At 52.1% G+C, this 18,439-nt stretch overlaps 1 protein-coding gene across 4 annotated transcripts in view; it reads left to right on the forward strand.

Moving 5' to 3' along the window:
• Nucleotides 1–570: 570 nt before the first annotated feature.
• The window catches only part of Pttg1ip (PTTG1 interacting protein), a 40,945-nt gene continuing 23,076 nt past the window's right edge, over nt 571–18,439 (forward strand). For 3 of the 4 annotated variants that reach the window (XM_076869086.2, XM_076869087.2, XM_076869090.2), the window contains exons 1-5: nt 571–755; nt 6,807–6,859; nt 9,983–10,091; nt 11,602–11,776; nt 12,559–12,605. In XM_076869086.2, the coding sequence (XP_076725201.2) occupies nt 641–755; nt 6,807–6,859; nt 9,983–10,091; nt 11,602–11,776; nt 12,559–12,605 (499 nt within the window). In that variant the 5' untranslated portion in view covers nt 571–640. Of the gene's footprint in view, nt 756–6,806; nt 6,860–9,982; nt 10,092–11,601; nt 11,777–12,558; nt 12,606–15,750; nt 17,606–18,439 lie in introns of those variants that run through there. The other variant, XM_076869088.2, reaches the window with a different exon arrangement.

Here is an 18,439-nt window from a genome sequence, read left to right on the forward strand (position 1 = left end):
CACCTTCAACAAGACGCCTCCCTCTCCTGGGGAAGGTGCCGGCGGCTCAGGACGTGACCCAGAGCGTGAGCGAGGGCGGCCCAGCAGCACAGGGTTCCCGCGCCCCCCGCGCCCCTGCAGCGCTGGGAGCCAAGCCCACAGGGTAAGACGACAGCCCGGGGACCCTAGTTAAGAGACCTTGAGGTGGTTTCCACCGTTCTTAAAGGGCCGTGAACGGACCTTAACAGAATAATGTAACAACGCAAGTAGCAAGTAACGCACAGTAACGTGACGTTCCTACCCTCAGGGCTGCCCGGGCCCCTCAAGGACGTGGCAGGCTTGAGGCCCCCATCTGCAGCCCTTCAAGGCCAGGCTCACGCCTTCCAACCCAGGACTCGCAGCCACGGTCCGCTCAACCCGCACGACCCACCGAGCCCCAAGGCGCAGGCGCACTGAGCCTCAGGCGCCTCAGTCCGGCGCAGGTCCTCGCCGCGCAGGCGCACTGAGCCGCAGGCGGCCTGGAGGCTGGCCGGAGCCCAGGGCCGCGCACTCCCGGCCCCGCCCCTCCCGCCCACTTCCGGCGCCGCGGCCTTCCGGGCAGAGGCCGCAGGGCTGGCGTTGGAGTAGGCTCGCGTCCGAACTGCTGACCGGCCGAAGGACCATGGCGCCAGGCGGGACTCGCAGGCCGACGCCGCGCTGGGCACTGCCCCTCGCCGGCGCCGCGCTGGTCCTGCTGCTCATCCCGGCGGCCGCCACGCAGGAGCCGCTCGGAGCCGGTGAGGCCCGGGGTCGGGCGGGGGGTCGCGGGCGGGGCGCGGCGCCGCTCTGCGTGGCCAGGCCCCGGTGGCTCTCGGTCGGGCCGCTGCGGCTGTGGCGCTGGGCTCACCCCGCCCCCGGGGTCGCGGACAGCGGCGGACGCTGGCGGGCCCTTACTCCCCAAAGGCGCCGAGGAGAGGGTTGGTCGGCCCCGGGCCGTGGCCTCTGCCTGGAAGTTGGCGGTGCGGGGTCTTCGTGCGGTGGAGGTGCGGTGGGCACTCTGCGTTCGCGGGTCCCACGCGCCAGCTGCGGGGCCCCAGTGGTGACCCACAGAGTTCCTCCGGACGCGGGGTGCAGGGGTGTGGAGGCGGAAAGTGCGCACTCGCTGGCAGAACCCGGAGGGCAGGGCCGAGCAGAGCTTGGCCTCAGGGCCGGCAGGCTCCCTCCAGGCGCTCACTGGAGGGTCTCGTCGGACCTGTTTTAGAAATGGTGCTCACTTGTGTATAGTAACGAAGCCTCGGTGGCACCTTCGCCCGATTCCTGACTTTTGCAGTTAGGGTTGACCTGGCCCCGTTCGAGGGGCTGTTGTTTTTTTCAACTCGTGTTAGATCAGCTTCTGTCGAAATTCTCTTGACTCTAAAGCACCTTTTCTCTCTGTGACCGTTTTGAGTGATCCATTGCGTAGTGTTTGTTTCTGACGCATTTCCAAGTGTGCTTGGCGTTAGTGACTTCAGTTAGGTGTCTTTTGAGTGTGTTGCTGAAGACACCAACTAACACTGTACAGGGCTGGGGTCTCAGTTGAGTTGTGAGCACAAGTGTACAGTGAATGCTCTTCACCAGACAGCGGGCATCTGGGAGAGTCACGGAGGCCTAAGACAGGGCTGTGTGTGCTTTGTTGCCGGAGTGGGACGAGGAAGGCAGCCTGAGGAGCTGGGTGCGGCTACTCTGTTTTCCTGCCCTGGACTTCTCAAGGGCAACTTGGGAATTCACCCAGTAGTGCAGCTCCAGTGTGCCAACCAAGAAACTTCCTTCTCCAGGTGGTGGCTGCCCTCCTCGGTGGGCAGACTGTTGTCTTATTGGGGATATCTTGAAAGGGACATTAGTTTCATGCCTGTGTAGCTGTTCTTCACCTAGGTGCCCTCCGGGTCTGCATTCACCTAGTCCCTGGAGAGGAGCACTGCTTTTCTACAGAACATGGGCTTGGTATGAGATGGTTACTGTTTATTGTTCAGTGGGAATATGACTACTAGTGTTTAAAACATTGTCTTTACAAGGGTACTTCACGGCGTCATGCCATCCAACACCTCCACTTTTTAATGCCTTTTAAATACTTCTCTGTGTGATTTGGTGGAGGGTAGACATTAGTAACTATATTGAAGATCTTTAGAGCAATATTCATGAAATTAAAAGAGACCTTGATAGGGTTTTGGATCCCATATTAATTGTTTATAGAATCCAAGAACTTCATCTAGGGAAGACAGTCCCTATTAGGACTTCAGCTTCAACCTTCAACAGGCATTCTAAGGAACAGTGGCTGTTGTCAAGAGTGGTGTGTCCTTATAGTGGGACCAGGCGTGGAGGTGCATCTTGCCCACCCTGAGAAACATGGGTTAAGGCACAAGATGCCGTGGTGGCATGCTCAAGTGGTTTTGATGACACTATCACATCTCACCTCATTGCCTACTGAAGTGGTAGCTGCCCTCTTTCTTCACCTGAAATTGACAATGGAGGTGTCCTCTGTACCTGTCACTGTGCAGAGTGGGCACAAAGCTGTGGTGGGGTGTGTGTGACAGGTGCTGCATGATAAAGAATATTTTCTCTTGTTTCCTTTTTTTTTTTTTGTACCTGGGGTTGAACTCAGGGACACTTGACCACTGAGCCACATCCCCAGTCCTACTTTTGTATTTTATTTAAAGACAGGGTCTCACTGATCTGCCTAGTGCCTTGCCATTGCTGAGGCTGGCTTTGAACTTGAGATTCTCTGGTCTCAGCCTCGTGAGCCACTGGATTACAGATGTGTGGTGCCTACTGTTTCCTTGGTTTTAAAAAGTATACCTCATGTGCTGGCATGTCCTTTTGTACATAATTAATTGACCTACCTGAAACTTTAGAAAAGAGCTAAAAATGAGTTGTAATGATTTAGTATATTCTGACAGAACTTTTTTATTTTTTTGGTCTTTATTTAATTTCCAAAGTGAATGAGTCTGAAAATTCTTGAAAAATTAATCAGTAGACTCTAAGTGAAGCTTCAGAGTCACAGGAGTCAGACATTCACATTCGGTATTACACTTAGGAAATCCACAGGCATGTTTTCTTATTTCCAGCACTTGTTTTTCTGTATCCCATGATGAGTAAGGATGGCCTGTGGCTTCTGAAAAATGTACACTGCCTTTCTCATGAGCAATAACAGTGCTTATTGTATTTCCTTCCTTACTATTCAAGATGGTGAGGTGTGATGTCATCAGGAGAATGGAGTAACCTTTCCCATTTTGGAATTCATCTTAACAAGGACTGCCTGATGGTGAAGACCTCCCTGTTCTTGGTGTGCAGAGGAGGAGGGTGGGAAGAGCCACTGGGCAGTTCTTCCTCTTCCTCTGCATCTACTCCTTGACTCAGACTGGCCCGTAACCCAGAGTGTATCTTGGAGCTTGGTTCTTTCAGTTTACACAAGACATTTATCAGAATGAAGATCCTGTGAAAGGAGGTCCCTGTATCATCATCACTGTCCCCGGGGCCACTTGACTGATGAGGAGGAAGGTGTTCTTGCTTGTAGACCTGTGAACAGAAGTGGAGAGTGGGCATGGTAGGCAGGCCCCATGCTCCCTCTGGGGCCGTGAGGAAGCTCCTGAGCTCAGGAAAGCCCAAGAATCCCGGTGCTGGGTTGCTTGGTCATCTGTCTCTGTCTCCTTATTAGTGTCTTAACGTTAAAATACTTCTATTTTATTTCTTTAAGAATGTTTATTGCAGATTGACAAATTGCTTATTATTATTTAGCCAACCCAGAGAATAAGCTGCTGAGGTGGCCCTTTACCCCTGGGTGTAATTTCTCCCGAGAACAAGAACACTCTTCTGCACAAGTGGATATAATTAGCACAGTCTGGACATTTGGCACTGATACTTGCATATTATATTTGGAACATTGATATTTTAATATTTGCAATACTTGATTTGACATGCAGTCCGTACATAGATTTTACCAGTTACCCTGATATGTCTGTTCCCCACTCCTGAAACCAGGATGTCACACTGCCTGGTTTTGAGTCAGTCACTGATCTGGAAAAGCCCTCCAGCTGTCTGTTTTGGAAGCCAGTCACAATTGTCAGTAGGTTCATCGAGGCCCTCACTGCCCGGTGTCGGGGAGCTCAGCCATCTCTTTGCTCCATAGCTGTGTTTCCCCATCTCCTGGAGCAAGACACTGGCGACTTTTAAAAATGGGTGGTCAGTTTTCTTTACCTCCTGGGACTGAATAAAATCTTCTGTTCCTAGTATTTAAAGTGATTTACAGAAAATACCAACATAGATCAACAGTACATAGCAGGAGACTGAGAATAGCACCATTCAGTGACAGTCACTGTGGAATGGTAGGTGTCAAAATGTGCTTTTATTTCCGATGAAGTAGATTTCATTTAGAGAAGTAAAACGTAGAGAAACTGGACTGTTAACTAGAAGGACTCCAGTGGGCCTGTTAGTTCAGGTCTGCCCTAGAGAGGGAGGGCAGGGAAGAATCGAGTAGTTCCTGGTCTCGTCCTTCCACTTAGGTTTGGTCTGCACATTTTGCCAGTCCACCTGTCCAGGTCCAGCTGCAGCCTCCCATAGTGCACCTGGAGTCACTGGTAGACACCCCCTGTACTGTCACACCTGTCATTATCCGAGGTTGTCTTGTTTTTCAAGATGAATTTCTCCTTTGGTGAAGTGCAGGAAAGTTGAACGTGCCTTTGGACGAGTCCCCCACATAACCTTGACCCCTGCCAGAAGCAAGCATCAGTCCAGAGTGCTCTGCCTCTCCCACCCAGGGCTGCGCTTGAAGCCTTTTCCTTGCTGAGGGCCAAGGAGTCTCACGTGTGGAGCTGTGGGGCGTGGGTTTGATGTGCGCCTTCTCTCAGTCCATGAGTGTTTTTTCGTCGTCTGTTTTCTGTCTTTTGTGACTAGATAAGTGTTCCACTGTGGATGTTCTGGCCTGCCTGTCCATCCTCCTAGAATGGATCTCTGGGCTCTTTCCAGTGTGGCATTGTTAACTTGTACTGTGGCAGTGAGTGTCCCTGCTGGGGTTTCCTGTGACGTGTGTCCGTTTCTCTGGGCGAAGTGCCTGAGTGGGATTGGCAAGTCATAAAGGGTGCCTGTTTGCTTTTTGAGCACCTCCAGGCCAGTTTTGAAAACGGCGGCATCAGCCAGGCTCGGTTGCTGTTGTCTTTGTCACCACTTGCAGGGCAGTCTCTAGCCGTTCTGTGGGTGTGCAGGTGCTTGTCCTCGGGGCCTTAATTCTCATTTCTCTGGCGACCAGCAACGTTGAGCATGAGCTCTTTGCACTGTGTGTTGCAAGGCTTGGTGGGGAGAAGCAGTTGGCAGTTGACCAATAGCTTGTGGGGACTTCTTGGTGTGTACCCTAGTCTTCACTTCTGACTAACTCGTGTTCCAAAGCTGGTGGCCACTTGGAGTTTGATCTTTTCCTGCAGCTAGTGGGCAGAGTCCCAGGTGCTCCTCGTGACTGGAACAGGCTGACAGGCCATTGCTTCTCCCTTTTGATTGGGGAGAACAACCCTGTCCAGGGGAGGCTGGCCACAGGCTTATGAGATTTTTAGGTGAGTGTGATCACTGTTTGTCGCTGTGACACACACCTGAGATGGAGAGCCTGAGGAGAGATTCAGCTAGGCTCACAGTTTCAGAGGTCTTAGGTAGGATTCAGGGGCACCGAGATGGCAGAGGCAGGCACAAGAAGGGTGCTGCTGGAGGGAAAGACAGGGAGACGAGTGCGAGTCATCATGTCCCTGCTTTAGATAAGTTCCGTTACCATAACAACTCCCACCATGACACCTGCCACCGGTCAGTGTTTTTAAATGACCAATGGGGGTAAACTGGGCAGTATTCTAATTAGGTTTTCCAAAGTCACCAAGGGGGGAAATTGGGCAATATTCTACTTAGGTATCTTAAAGTAATCAGTGGGGCAAATGGGTGAGGTCCTCCGTCAGGTCTGCTCAGGGAAGAGAAGCCGCACAGCTCAGCCTGGAAGACCTAATTCCAGACCTTGGGCCTTGACCCCTGCTCTGCCCACTCTGCTCTTCTTAGGGAGCGCCACTTCTACCTCTACTTGCAGTAAATGTTCTGTACTCTGCCTGTTACTTGTGTGGGCCTTGTTCAGTTCCTTGTTTGGGACCCCAGGGACCTGGGCTGCGCCTGGCCATCCTGACAAGAGCAGTGGGCTGGCTCCATGTGTTGGGCCTGAGGTAGAGCAGAACGTCCTGGCACAGGGTGGGAGGAGGAGGGCTGTCAGCTCATGGCAGCCAGGGACAGTGTAGTCCCCAAGGGCCCACTCCTTTCAACTAGGCCCCCACCTCCAGTGGCCAGTTCCCATGATTAGTTCTCACATGAATTAATCCACTGATGTGGTCGAGCTCATGATCTCATCATTTCCTAAATGTCCCACCTCTGGACGTCGCTGTGTCCAGGACCAAGCCTTCAACATGCGAGCCTCTGGGTGCGGGGGATCCAAACCCTAACAGTAAGTCTGCAAACTTGGCTGCTGTGGGCAGTGCTGCTGGCACTGCTGTGCCTCTCTGGTCCCTGGAGGGTGCTGAGGCCTGCTGCTCAGGTCACATTGATGGTGGTGTGCAGCCCCACGGCTCACCTTCTCCAGAGGCCAGCGGCAGAGCGCAGCTTTTGTGTTTGAAATCTTTCTTCCCTGAAGATCCTTGCCTCTGCTAGTCCAGGTCCCCTGCTGGCAGCAGGGGTTGATGTTTTTCCTGCGTACCTAAAGCAGGCTGGTGCTGGGAGGGCCCTGGAACTCCTTCAGAGGTCTGCCCAGCCTGTGAGCTGTCTTTCGTCACGACCCTCACGATGCCTGTCTTTCCCCACAGGTTGTTCTCGGTACACAAACAGATCCTGTGAGGAATGCCTGAAGAATGTCTCTGTAAGTAGTGCAGATGAGGTCGCTGACCAGAAACGGACCGGCTTCCTCTATCCCAGGAGACACGTGGGTGTAGAGAGATTGTAGGGTGTTTGTGGTGACGGCCATTACATACACTGTCGGGCTCTCCCGGGCGCACTGCACCTCCTTACCTTTCACCACACAGGCAGCGAGGGCGACTGTACTCTTGCAGCAGGTGTTAGCGAGGAGGAAGTGTGCAGGCAGGGTCTCCTGGAGCTCGTTGGCAAGCTCAGGAGTGCTGGCGCTTGGTGGCCGGTGCTGAGACAGAGTCCCTGGGCTGAGCATCTGCTGTACAGCCACTTCCTGGCCAGGCCTTCCCTCTAGGGCCGTCAGCCCTGAGAGTCTGTTGGGGACGGTGACTTCATCTCACTGAGGGGCTGGGCCTCTGCAGCAGGCCCAAGGCCCTGTTGCCCACTTGTGCTCAGTGCTGTGGCAACCACCCCCTCATAGGGCCCCATCAGGAGGACCTTGGGCCACTGTCTGCGACTGTACCATGCCTTCCCTCCACAGTCAGGGCCTCTTACAGGAGGGAGAGGGTGCTTAGGGAGAGGCTCCTGCCAGGTCATTGAAAGACTTGGGGCCAGCCTGTCCACTGAAAAGACAGCCAGCATGTTTGGATTTTGTCCCCAACCTTTTAAATCCCTATGTGCCCTTGAGTAAGAGGGTGGTCATTCTGGAGCAAGATTGCCCAATCCTCTGCTTTATGAGGTGGGTCAGAGACCCAGTTGTCTCCCTGTAGATGGGTCATTCTAGGCTTGTTGGAAATGGGTACTCCATCTGGGAGAAGTAGGAGCCAGCTGTGGGGATACCCCAACATAGATCCTGAGAAGATGCACGAACGTCTGCTTGGTTCAGGGCCTTTGGCCTTTCTGCCACGGTGGCCTGCCCTCAGCCACCTCTCAGCAGCTCTGGCCGGCCAAGGGGCTCTCAGTTGACCCTGTGTAGTCCAGAGCCCTGTAGTAGCTTGAGAGAAGGCTAGCAGTGGGGACCAAAAGCAGCCCTCTGGCCTCTTTCTGAGGTCCAGGGAGTCCTCCTCCCCCATCTCCAGGAGGTTGTCATGGGTTTTCAGGACTAGAGAGCCTGTTTCTTCCCCAGCCATGGGAAGCAGCAGGAACTGAGTGGCAGATGATTTCCACTGTGTGGTATGTTTTTAAAGAACAACTCTCACCCACATGACAGTGGTGCAGTTTGTGATGTGTCTTGTCACTTAGTGGGACTGAAAATCAGGATTAGCTGCCCCTATAGCCTATCTTTCTTTCTTTCTTTTTTTATTTATTATTTTTTAGTCACCAATGGACCTTTAATTTATTTATTTACATGTTGCTGAGAATCAAACCCAGTGCCTCATACATGCTGGGCAAGCGCTCCACCACTCAGCCTAGCCCAGCCCAGCCCAGCCCTGGGCAGCCTGTCTTGACACCACTGTTTTGTGGCTGTTTGTTTTCTGACTCTGGCTTTCCTATTGGAAGTCATTTCAGCCATAAAAATAGCTTGTCGCCATACCTGGCCTTGTAGTCTAGAGCTGGTTTGTGCTGTACTGCCCTGGGTAGGTGTGGTGACAACAGTCCACAGAGACCCAGCCAGGTCACATGGATGGGGCCAGTCCTGGAGAGCTGAGTCCTGACCCCACACTAGCCACAGGGCAAACCAGAAAGGCCAGGTACAGAGGGCTAGCCCCAGACCCTCTGGGCCTCTGCTGGAGTGCACTCAGGCTTCTGGAGGCCACAAGAGGACCAAGTAGGATTTGAAAATGGAAGACTAGCCAAAAGTGGTTGACCTCTGGAGTGGAAGATGTTCCAGATGGCAGGTGCACAGGGTCTGACTGTTGTTACCACGTTGTGCTCTGAATTGTGTGGAAACAAGACATTAAGGCATTGCTGTGCTCTTGCCCTGGGGAAGGGAGCCCAGGGTACACTTCAGTATTTTTGTAATAGATGTTCACCCTAACTCAAGGTCAAAATATTGTGATTGTTTTTAGTCCTGTTAAAAATTCCGGGGCTGGGATGTGGCTCAATGGTACAGCGCTTGCCTAGCATGTGTGAGGCCCTGGGTTCCATCTTCAACACCACATGTAAATAAAATAAAGGTCTGTTGACAACTAAGAAAATATTTTTCAAAAATAGAAGAATGGGGCTAGGGATGTGGCTCAAGTGGTAGCGCGCTCGCCTACCATGCATGAGGCACTGGGTTCAATTCTCAGCACCACATAGAAACAAAATAAAGATATTGTGTTCACCTAATACTGAAAAATAAATATTATTAAAAAAAAAAAACAGGAGAAGAGTTCTGAAATGCTGTTAGCATCAGGGTTTGCAGTGCAGGTGTGCCCCAGCGTAGGCTGGCAAGCTCAGTGCTGCTGGGGCTGCGGCTTTTCAGCCCCGTCCCGTGTGTTAGCTGCCCTGGCATCCCGCTCTGGGAGCATGCCCAGACTGTTGTGCACACCTATGGCATCTGGTGGGCCTTGTCCTGCCCTGCTCTTGACACCACTGCAGGTGTGAGGGTGCCATCTCACACAGCTGCACCTCACCATGACCCTGTGGGGCTCAGTGTCGACCTTGAGGTTCCCATAGGTCTTCAGCTCAGGCAGTTGCCTCTGAGCCCTGGCCACATTATCTTCCAAGCTGTAGTGATGCAGTTCCACTGTAAGGGGGGACCTCTCAGTGATTGTTGTGGTCCCCAGTTCCTTCACCAGGCACCTCAGGAATGCCCACTGGGGGCCAGGCTGCATCCCAGGCCTGTTTGCACAGATGCCTGTGCTGGTGCAGCGTGGCAGCAGGCATGTGAGCAGGGCAGGCTAGCGGCACCAAAGGGCGGACAGTGGGGTGGGGAATGTGCTCCCTGGACAACAGCCAGCCTATGTAGCCAAGTCCAGTTAAGTTGTGCAGGCTGTCTGAGGTACAAGGGTTGTTGACAGGACCCCTAGCCATTGTGTGGGGCATTGACTGAAGGGCAGCAAGGATGAGAAACACGAGTTGGGGGCCAAGGCCATTGTGGTCATCTGGGGAGAGTTACTGCTGCCCATGGCGGTGGAGGTGGTGAGAAGTGCCAGGTCCTGGGCAGGCTGGCTCTGGGTTTCGCATTGTGTTCTCCTTTGGTCTTTTCCAGTGTCTGTGGTGCAACGCTAATAACGCCTGCTTGGAATACCCCGTCAGAAAAATACTGCCCCCTGCCTCTCTCTGCAAGCTGAGCTCTGCACGCTGGGGCGTTTGCTGGGGTGAGTTGTTTACATTTATTTCTTGCAAAATGGTGCTGTTTTGAAAATTCTAACACATCTCAGGTAGTGTAACATGCTGCTGTAACTCTGTGACACTCCTAGAGAGAAAGAAGTCAGGGAGTCAGTGGTCATCTGGTGTCAGATCAAGCGGCCAGGTCCTGGGAGTTTGAAGGAATCCTTCAGTATAGTTGGCCTCAGCATCTATAGTCACACAGGTTCTGAGGGAGATGGCCTTGTAGTGGCAAGAGGGAGGGTTCCCTGATTCCCAGATGAGCTCGGGTTGGCTTATCTGGTGTCTTCTGAGGGCTGAGAGAGACCTGCAACCTGCTGCTGGAGACAAGCCCATACTGTGCCTGTCCCATGTGTGAGAAGGGGGTTGTGAGCTGGGGGTCCACATCATAGAAGCGTAGTGGTGGGAGCTTGGAGGGCCTCTCAGCATCTCCTGGTGCCAAGAGGGGTCAAGGCCTACCTGGGGGTGGGTGCTTATCCTTAAAAATAACTCTCTTTGCAAAACAGCCACCTTCCAGACCTGCCAGGACGGCAGCCTAGGGAGACAGCTCTCTGTGGTAGTTCTTGATTTCCTTGAACAAACTGAGGCCACGGTGCACCACTGCCCAGAGAATCTGTTCTTAAAGCTGTCCTCAGTAAACTCTTCTAACTGGGAGATCAAAATATGTTTGTAAAAGCTGTACAGCATGTTCTTTAATTGGCTCTGGTTTGAATTGAGTAGAATTGACTATTTCAGTTTAAAAAGACCTTTAAGGAAAATTGAAGAAAATGGTAAAACTTGTTTTGGATTGGCTTGAACTAGCAAGTCACACCACTGAAACTCATTAGGCAGCCACATCGAACGAACCCTGGGGAATCGATAGTACTCAGATTTGAAGACCACCCCACATGGCCTGTGGCTTGGGCTGCTTCTCCAAGCTCCTTCCTTTTGGGTCTGGTGGCCACTGTCCCCTGAAAGAAGTTTGTTTTTCTGGGGAATGGTTGTAATCTTCTTGACGTTGATTTAAATGATAAACAAAGCTTCCTCAGGGTGCCTAACCTGTTTTTACAGTTCCACTATGTTAGGAGTTCAGGGTGTCCTGGGACAGGACCAATAGACAGCTTGGTGGGTTTTTTCTTTTCTTTTTAAATATTTTTTTCAGTTGTAGTTGGACGTAATACCTTTATTTTATTTATTTATTTTTATGTGGTGCTGAGGATCTAGCATTCTACCACTGAGCCACAACCCCAGCCCGATTCTTTTTCTTCTTGCTGGTTTTTGTTAATCTTCGTTAGTTTGTGAACATCTTTCCAATCTCAAGTAAAAGAAGCTGTTGTGTCCCTTTGATTCATTGTGGTTAACCTAGAAAATGTAAGTCACACATAGATGTCTAAGGAACACGGTGCCAGGAGCCGGTGCCAGGAGCCGCAGACCAGGACTGCCCCGGCAGCTGAGGGGAGGGAGGTTCAGCGGTAGGTCCCATACCTGAAGCAGTCCTAACTCCAGCTGTTGGATTTCCAGTGAACTTCCAGGCGTTGATCATCGCCATGTCAGTGTTGGGGGGCATCATCCTCCTGGGCATCACTGTTTGCTGCTATTGCTGCTGCCGCCGGCGGAAGAGGAGTCAGAAACCAGATAAGGACGACGAGCGGGCCATGAGAGAGCAGGAAGAAAGGAGGGTCCGGCAGGAGGAGAGGTGAGGTCTCAGCAGGGGAGTTTACTTTAGGGAACTCAGATCTGGAAACATTTATGAGTTATGAATTTTGCTTTTTAAAAAGGAGGATGTGCTCAGTGTCCACAGGGTGGTCCTAGGCTATGTAAAGAGTGAGAAACTGGCAGGCATCTCGCGGAATGGCTCTAGCCGTGGCCAGGCCTTCGTCTGTGGGTTTTCTCTTGGTGGCAGGCAGTTGGTGGTGCAGCCTGGCTTGACTGTGCTCCTGTGATGTAATGACTGCCCTTGAGCCTGCAGAGGTGTCTGGGCTTCTGAGCCCTCTAGTCCCTGCCCCATCTACTCAGCTGAGCAAGCGGAGGCTCCGGCACGGATGGGGTCACCCTGACACTGTGCAGCACAGCACTCTGCTGGCCTGTGCAGGGGCCTCAAGCCCTGGTAGCTGGAGGGGCTGTTGTCCCCTCAGACTGGCAGCTGGTGTCCTCCTGAGGTTTCCACCCTCTGGGCCACTTGATGCATGTCTGCAATTGCGTTTTTCTAACCACCCTCAGAACCTGGCGGGGTTGGTGCATTTTCATTGTACAAAAGGAGATTGTAAAAGATCACAGTGTTGGGCACTTGAGGAGGTGTACTGATGAGGAGACTGGATGCTGAGCAGCCTTGGGGACTGCTCTGCCACGCTGTGCTGCCCTAGTGGGCCCGTCTGATGACTCAGCTCACCCAGCTGGGTCTCCTGGGAAGTGTGTATTTTTTGAGACAATGTTGTGCATTGTGGTTTGATGCTACCTGATGTTTTTTATGCTTTTTAGGAGAGCTGAGATGAAGTCAAGACACGACGAAATCAGAAAAAAATATGGTAAGGCTCCATTGCACCTCCTTTGGGCTGTCCTGGAATGGGTACCTGTCTTGTGCCGCAACTGCTCTCTGTGGCTCTCCTACATGAGGACAGCAGCTGGTGTCACTCTAGGCTCAGTGCCTAACGCGTGATGGCATGAGTGTCTTCAGAGGAGAGACCCCCACAGGCGTTTATCTAGGCCAGACTTCTTTTTCTTGGGTACTTGTTTGTTCCTGAAGTATGGTAACTTCCAGAAAGGCCATCAGTAGCTGGTGTATCCTCCTCTTTGCCTTCAAGTGGGCGCACCTGTACCACAGTTAGGCTGGTTCCCTGTCCAGCTCACAAGCCCTTCACCCTGGCCTGCCTCCTCCTGTGGGCTGAGTGCAGCAGACAGCCCTCCTTTCTCAGACACTGGCCTGAGCTGCAGCTGGTCTATCAGTGCCTCTACTATTCCCCCTGGAGGCTTGGTCTTGCTGCCTTGTTTTGGGGTGGCTTTGAAGGGGTCAGAGTGAGGTGTGTGTGTCTCATGTAAACCTTTCATCCTGGTGGAAAGGTCTGGAAACCCAGCACATTAACTTGTCCTCCAGTCACATGTTGCTGGGAGCATTGGACCCTGCTGTCTTCTGTGCTCCTGTGCTTCTGAGCTGATGTGGAAGCCACCAAGTTCCAGAATTTTCTGTGCTGGGTTTGGTGGTTGCATGGTGGTGGGCATATGAGCAACTGCCTCCCTTGCTGTCCAGGAACCCAGGCCTCTGGGTCCCTGTCCTTTCCTTCACTGAGGCCCTGTGCTGTCCTGGAGAACTGTGTTAAGGGTGAAATCCTATGAGGAGAATTTCTTTTTTCTTTCTTTTTTTTTTTTTTTTTTTTTGGTGCTGGAGATTGAACTCAGGGCACTTGCCCACTGAACCACATCTGCAGCCCTATTTGTATTTTATTTAGAGACAGGGTCTCACTGAGTTGCTTAGCACCTTGCTTTTGCTGAGGCTGGCTTTGAACTCAGGATCCTCCTGTCTCAACCTCCTGAGCTGCTGGGATTATAGGCATGCACCACCGTACCTGTCACCTGAAGAGAATTTCAGAATCTTTTCCCAATGAATGCAGTTTGAGTCCTCTAAGTAAATGCGATATTTTGAGATCTTAGCCGTTGGGATCGTTATTATCACTCCTTGGTTTCTGTGGTTGGGGGAGAACAGAACCCAGTAGCACTAGTAGACAGTGTGGTGCTTCCAGGTGTGAGCTGTTAAAATATTAAATGTGTGTGGGTTTAGTTCCCTGTGGTGGGGCCACAGGGGCCCCATTGCTGCTAGTGTTGGTGCTGTGCACAGTGATTAGCTCTGTCAACTGGCCAGGAGGTCTCTGTCCTAACTGGTCAGACCGCTTCCCAGTCACACTGTGCACAAGAAGCCAAGACTGGGTTGCAAAGGCCAGGACTGACCCTGCTGGCTTGGTGTGTGGCCTCAGGCTAGAGATGGCCCTGCTTTCCCGAGGCCTGGGTCTTCTCTCCTTCCAGGGGGATGCGCAGCAGCTGGTGGAGCTCCTGGAGCTCCTGCCCTCGCCTGCTCCAGGCTGCTGCAGTGGCCCCTGCTCTCTCCTGGCCAGCCTGCCATCCCCACTGCCCCTGCCACAGGGCCAGCCTGTTTCTAGCCCTCACCTGGCCCTCTGCACCCCTTGGCTCCAAGTGTGGGTGGCGACTGGACTTCCTGGTGCGACTCCCATGTAGAGCAGGACATCAAGCATCCATACCACCCCTTGGCTGGACGCAGCTTACTTTGAAGAGTCCAGAGGAGCTTTTTGACACTGATGAGTGTAAATATGAAGAGAAGACTAGGTGAATATGCATGCTCACGCGTGCACACAGAGCACAGTGTTGGTCACTGCCACGCACCCTTGGACTTCGGCTTTGCCTGACTTCTGTGTGGGCAGAGGCCAGTGCATGGCTCTGGGTTGGTTGTACCGCTTGCCTGTTCCTGCCATGGTGGTGCTGGACTTGCCCTCTCCTTGGGCCTCTGCTTTTTTTGCTCGCTTATAATAGAGCCCGTTGAGTGGCCTGCACTTTGAACAGCCTTGGCTGTGTGGAGTAAGTCCCCGGAGGTCCTGGTGGGAGAAGACACTTGGGTTGACTTGGTCAGCTAACAGGGTCCTCGGGCCTCTCGTGGTTTTGGAAGGCATTTAACTTGTTATCACAAAATGGCTTGCTTCTTGTTTTCCCTCCAACTTGTTTTCCCTCCAAACCGGCATGAGAGCCAGGAGCTCTTCTCTCACTAAAGCCTTGGCATGGCTGCTCCTGTGTGCATTCAGTGTCTGGGCTGTGGGCCAGAACTGACTGCAGCCTCCTCCCCTGAGGTCTGCACAAACAGTCCTGACCGGGCGCACCCTCCTGCTGCCCTGCCCGCGTGCTCCCTGCCCCTGATTCCCCACCCCCAGCAGACCTGCAGTAAGTAGGTTTGTTGCGCTGGCTCCCTGTCATTTTGTCACACAGAGTGTGTGTGTGTTTCTGCAAGGTGAAGAGGAAACGTCTGGTTTGGGGTCAGTACCACGGACTGACTTTTGTGCATACATTCTCTTTTTATCCCAGTTATGTTGTAATGCTCAAGTCAACTTGGTGGTCGGCTTCCTTTTGTAACTTTGATTCTTTTTTTTTTTTAAAAGAGAGAGGAGAGGGAGGGAGAGAGTTTTTCATATTTATTTTTTAGTTATCGGCGGACACAACATCTTTGTTTGTATGTGGTGCTGAGGATCGAACCCAGGCCGCACGCATGCCAAGCGAGTGCACTACCACTTGAGCCACATCCCCAGCCCTGTAACTTTGATTCTAAAGTTTAATAGCAATTATAGGAAATTCAGAGTGAGGAGGTTGGTTTGGTTTTTCTGTATAATTCTAGGAACCAGTACCAAAGGAAGCATTTGCTTTCTCTTTATGCTTTCTCTTCAGCAAGTCAGTCTTCACTTGTTAGGATCTGTCACCATTATTGTTTCTGGTAAGTTTTCAGTTTCAGAGTTCACTGTGGTTTGATTTCAGGAAGGGTCCGGCAGCTTCGGCCTGCGGAGAACCCGTTCCTCGGCCTCAGTACATGTTCATGTGAAACTCAGCCAGCCAGCATTGCTTTCAGGCGTTCTGTTTCCAGTTGAGTGAGCGCATTTCTAATTCAAGTCTGTTTTCTTTCAGGTTTGTTTAAAGAACAAAACCCATATGAGAAGTTTTAGGACGACTGCGTATGTGTCCGAAAGATTAGGCGGTCCTGGGCCCTCCTGCAGGCTCATGCTGCCCAGCACAGGTCAGGAGCCCGCTGCACCCTGGGCTAGCCTCCAGCAGAGTCCTGGAAGCTGCCCTGAGAGGACAATCCTGCTCTTGCCCTGTCGGCTGTGGCCTTCTGTCCCTCCTGCCTCTGTTCTGTATTTAGCTGCTCGAGACATTAATCTCACTGGGCTCTTGCAGTTTTCCGTTCACTGTCGTCTGCCTGTCTTGGTCTACAAGCTGATGACCAGGTGAGCAGCCCACAGTCCGATGTGCCAGCAGTTCTGCTGCAGCAACAGAGGTCCCGAGGGCCTCTCTCCACCAGCAACCTTCACACAGTGATGGGGACAGTCACCTTCACTGTGTCATGGGCGAACTGAGCAAGCCATTCTCATTTCCCAAAAAAAATCCATGGGTGGCACTTCTGTGTGCCCATCTCTTTGAACCTTGGTGTGTCTTAATGCAGGTAGCTTTTTGTAGAAAATAGTGTCCCATACATAGTTTGATAAGGATCTCTTTCCTCACTGCAACTATGTCGAATAGCACTGAAGAATAGTTAAAATCACCTTAATTAAAAATAATAATAATTCTTGGATGCCATCACCAAAATATTTCCACCCCCAGATATTCATGTAAAAGATCAGACCCTTATGAGATGGTATTTTAAAATTTATATCTATTAAAGACCCAAGAGTCTTTCCCCATGGAAACACGAATTGCCCTCAGGCTGGAGTGGGTGCTCTGGTGCCCACCTCACCTTCCCTCCAGCTCCACCAGCACCTGGGCCGTCATACGTCCTTGGGAATATTCTCGTAAGCCTTGGACTTCTGCCTGCCTGTCAGGCTATCTGAGAGGTGGTCATTTTGGGTCGTGGGCCTGGCACTTTTACCCCAAGAAGGGAGAAGGTCATCCATAGGCCAGCCCCTCTTCAAGGCCCAGTATGTAGGACACTGGTGTGTTGGGGCCTGCCGAAGGTCCTCCACACACTGCCACAGGTAGGCTGCCCGCAGCAGGCCACCTACTCCAGCTGCACTTCTGCTTGGGTTGTGGGAGGGTTTCTGTCTGAGGCGGCGACTGTAAGTTCTCAGAGAAGCTCCAGTTGCCCCAGGCTGTGCATTTCTTTAAAATCAAGACACATGAGTAGTGAACAGAATGTTCTTGGTGGCACGGACAGCTAGATGCTTTTCCTAAAAGATACTAGACAATACTTCCAGTTGCCAGGTTGCTTTGAATTTTAAAAAAAAATTCTCCCTGGGAACGTAGGTAGCCAGCACCAGTGGCAAGCAGCGTGTTCCATCCTCACGCTCCTGATGATGCTGTGGGCGGCATCCATGGCTGTGGCCCTCGTGACGGGCAGGTTGCCCAACAGTGGCTCTGCCATTTCTTACACTAAGGATGTGGCCTTTGACAAATGCTTCAGTCTTATTTTTCTGACTTCTTGGGCATTGGATAGTAATTTTTAAAGTATTATGAAACATTCCTAAGTATGTGATGGCAGCTGTCATAATAGGCTTTAATGAACTTTGTATTAACCTGATAGTATGTATGTAAAATCACAGTTTCTTTATTTGAGGTTGCTGTGTTGAAGTAGAGCAACCTGTTTTTAAATACAGTGTATTTGATTCTCACATCAGGTGACCTTAGACTGGTCTTGGTTGAGCTTTTCTCTGAACTGAGGCTAAGGGAGCCGCACAACTGTGAGCTTGAGGAGACTGCCGTGTTCAGAGTGCCTTACTTTTAACCAGTTTCCAATAAAATGGTTCTGTGCCTGCTTTTGTTTACTAAACACAGTGTCCCTCTCTGGGTGGCGACTCCTCTGTGGCTGGGGGCAGGTGGATTTGTCAGGTGAGGCTGAGCTTTTGGGCCATCCTATGATGCAGTGAGCCGATCCAATGACACCATGACCCCCAGAGCTGGACCAGGCTATGTCCTGGAATTGCCCCACCTGCCAGCGGCTTTCCTTCTGCTTCTGTGCGGGGCACAGAGGAAGCCATCTTCCTTTGCAGTCTTTGAAATGCCACTGGTGACAGGCACCTGGTTTAGAGGGCCTGATTCTGGAGAGTGCCCAGAGACTGCCTCTGTAGGGCACTTTGGGGTGCGGCAGAGATGGAAGATATCCAGGTGACCGCAAATCTGCCCCTGCAGAGACAGCTGCTGAGGGCTGGGGATGTAGCTCAGCAAACTTGGTGAAGTGCAAGGCCCTGGTTCAACCCCCAGACCACCAGGAGTCTCTGAGCCCCAGTGTGCACAACCAGAAAGTTGTGGGTTCCCTGGCCACTAAGAGCTGGCTGCCCAGTGCCCAGCTGCAGTGCAGGACAGCCAGGGAAGGGGCTCAGAACAGGAATCCAGGGAGGTAGCTACATGACCTTGGGAAAGAAAGGAGCTTGCTGGGCAGAGTGCCACCCGGGCTGTTTGTGTGGGAGGCCTTGGGAAGTAGAAGTGCCCGTGTCCCCGCCTTTGCAGGCAGGGCACTGAGGGATGGTGATCCCCAAATGTCCTTTGCATCCTGGTCCAGGGCCCTCATACCTGGTCACTCCTGGTGCCACAGAGCCCCTGGTTTCTGTGACACAAGCAGACTGCTTTGGGTAAATAATGTTGGCAACATTCACCAAAAGCTTTA

The sequence above is a fragment of the Callospermophilus lateralis genome, chromosome 10, assembly GCF_048772815.1.
Source record: "Callospermophilus lateralis isolate mCalLat2 chromosome 10, mCalLat2.hap1, whole genome shotgun sequence".
In the NCBI taxonomy this organism is placed as follows: Eukaryota; Metazoa; Chordata; class Mammalia; order Rodentia; family Sciuridae; genus Callospermophilus; species Callospermophilus lateralis.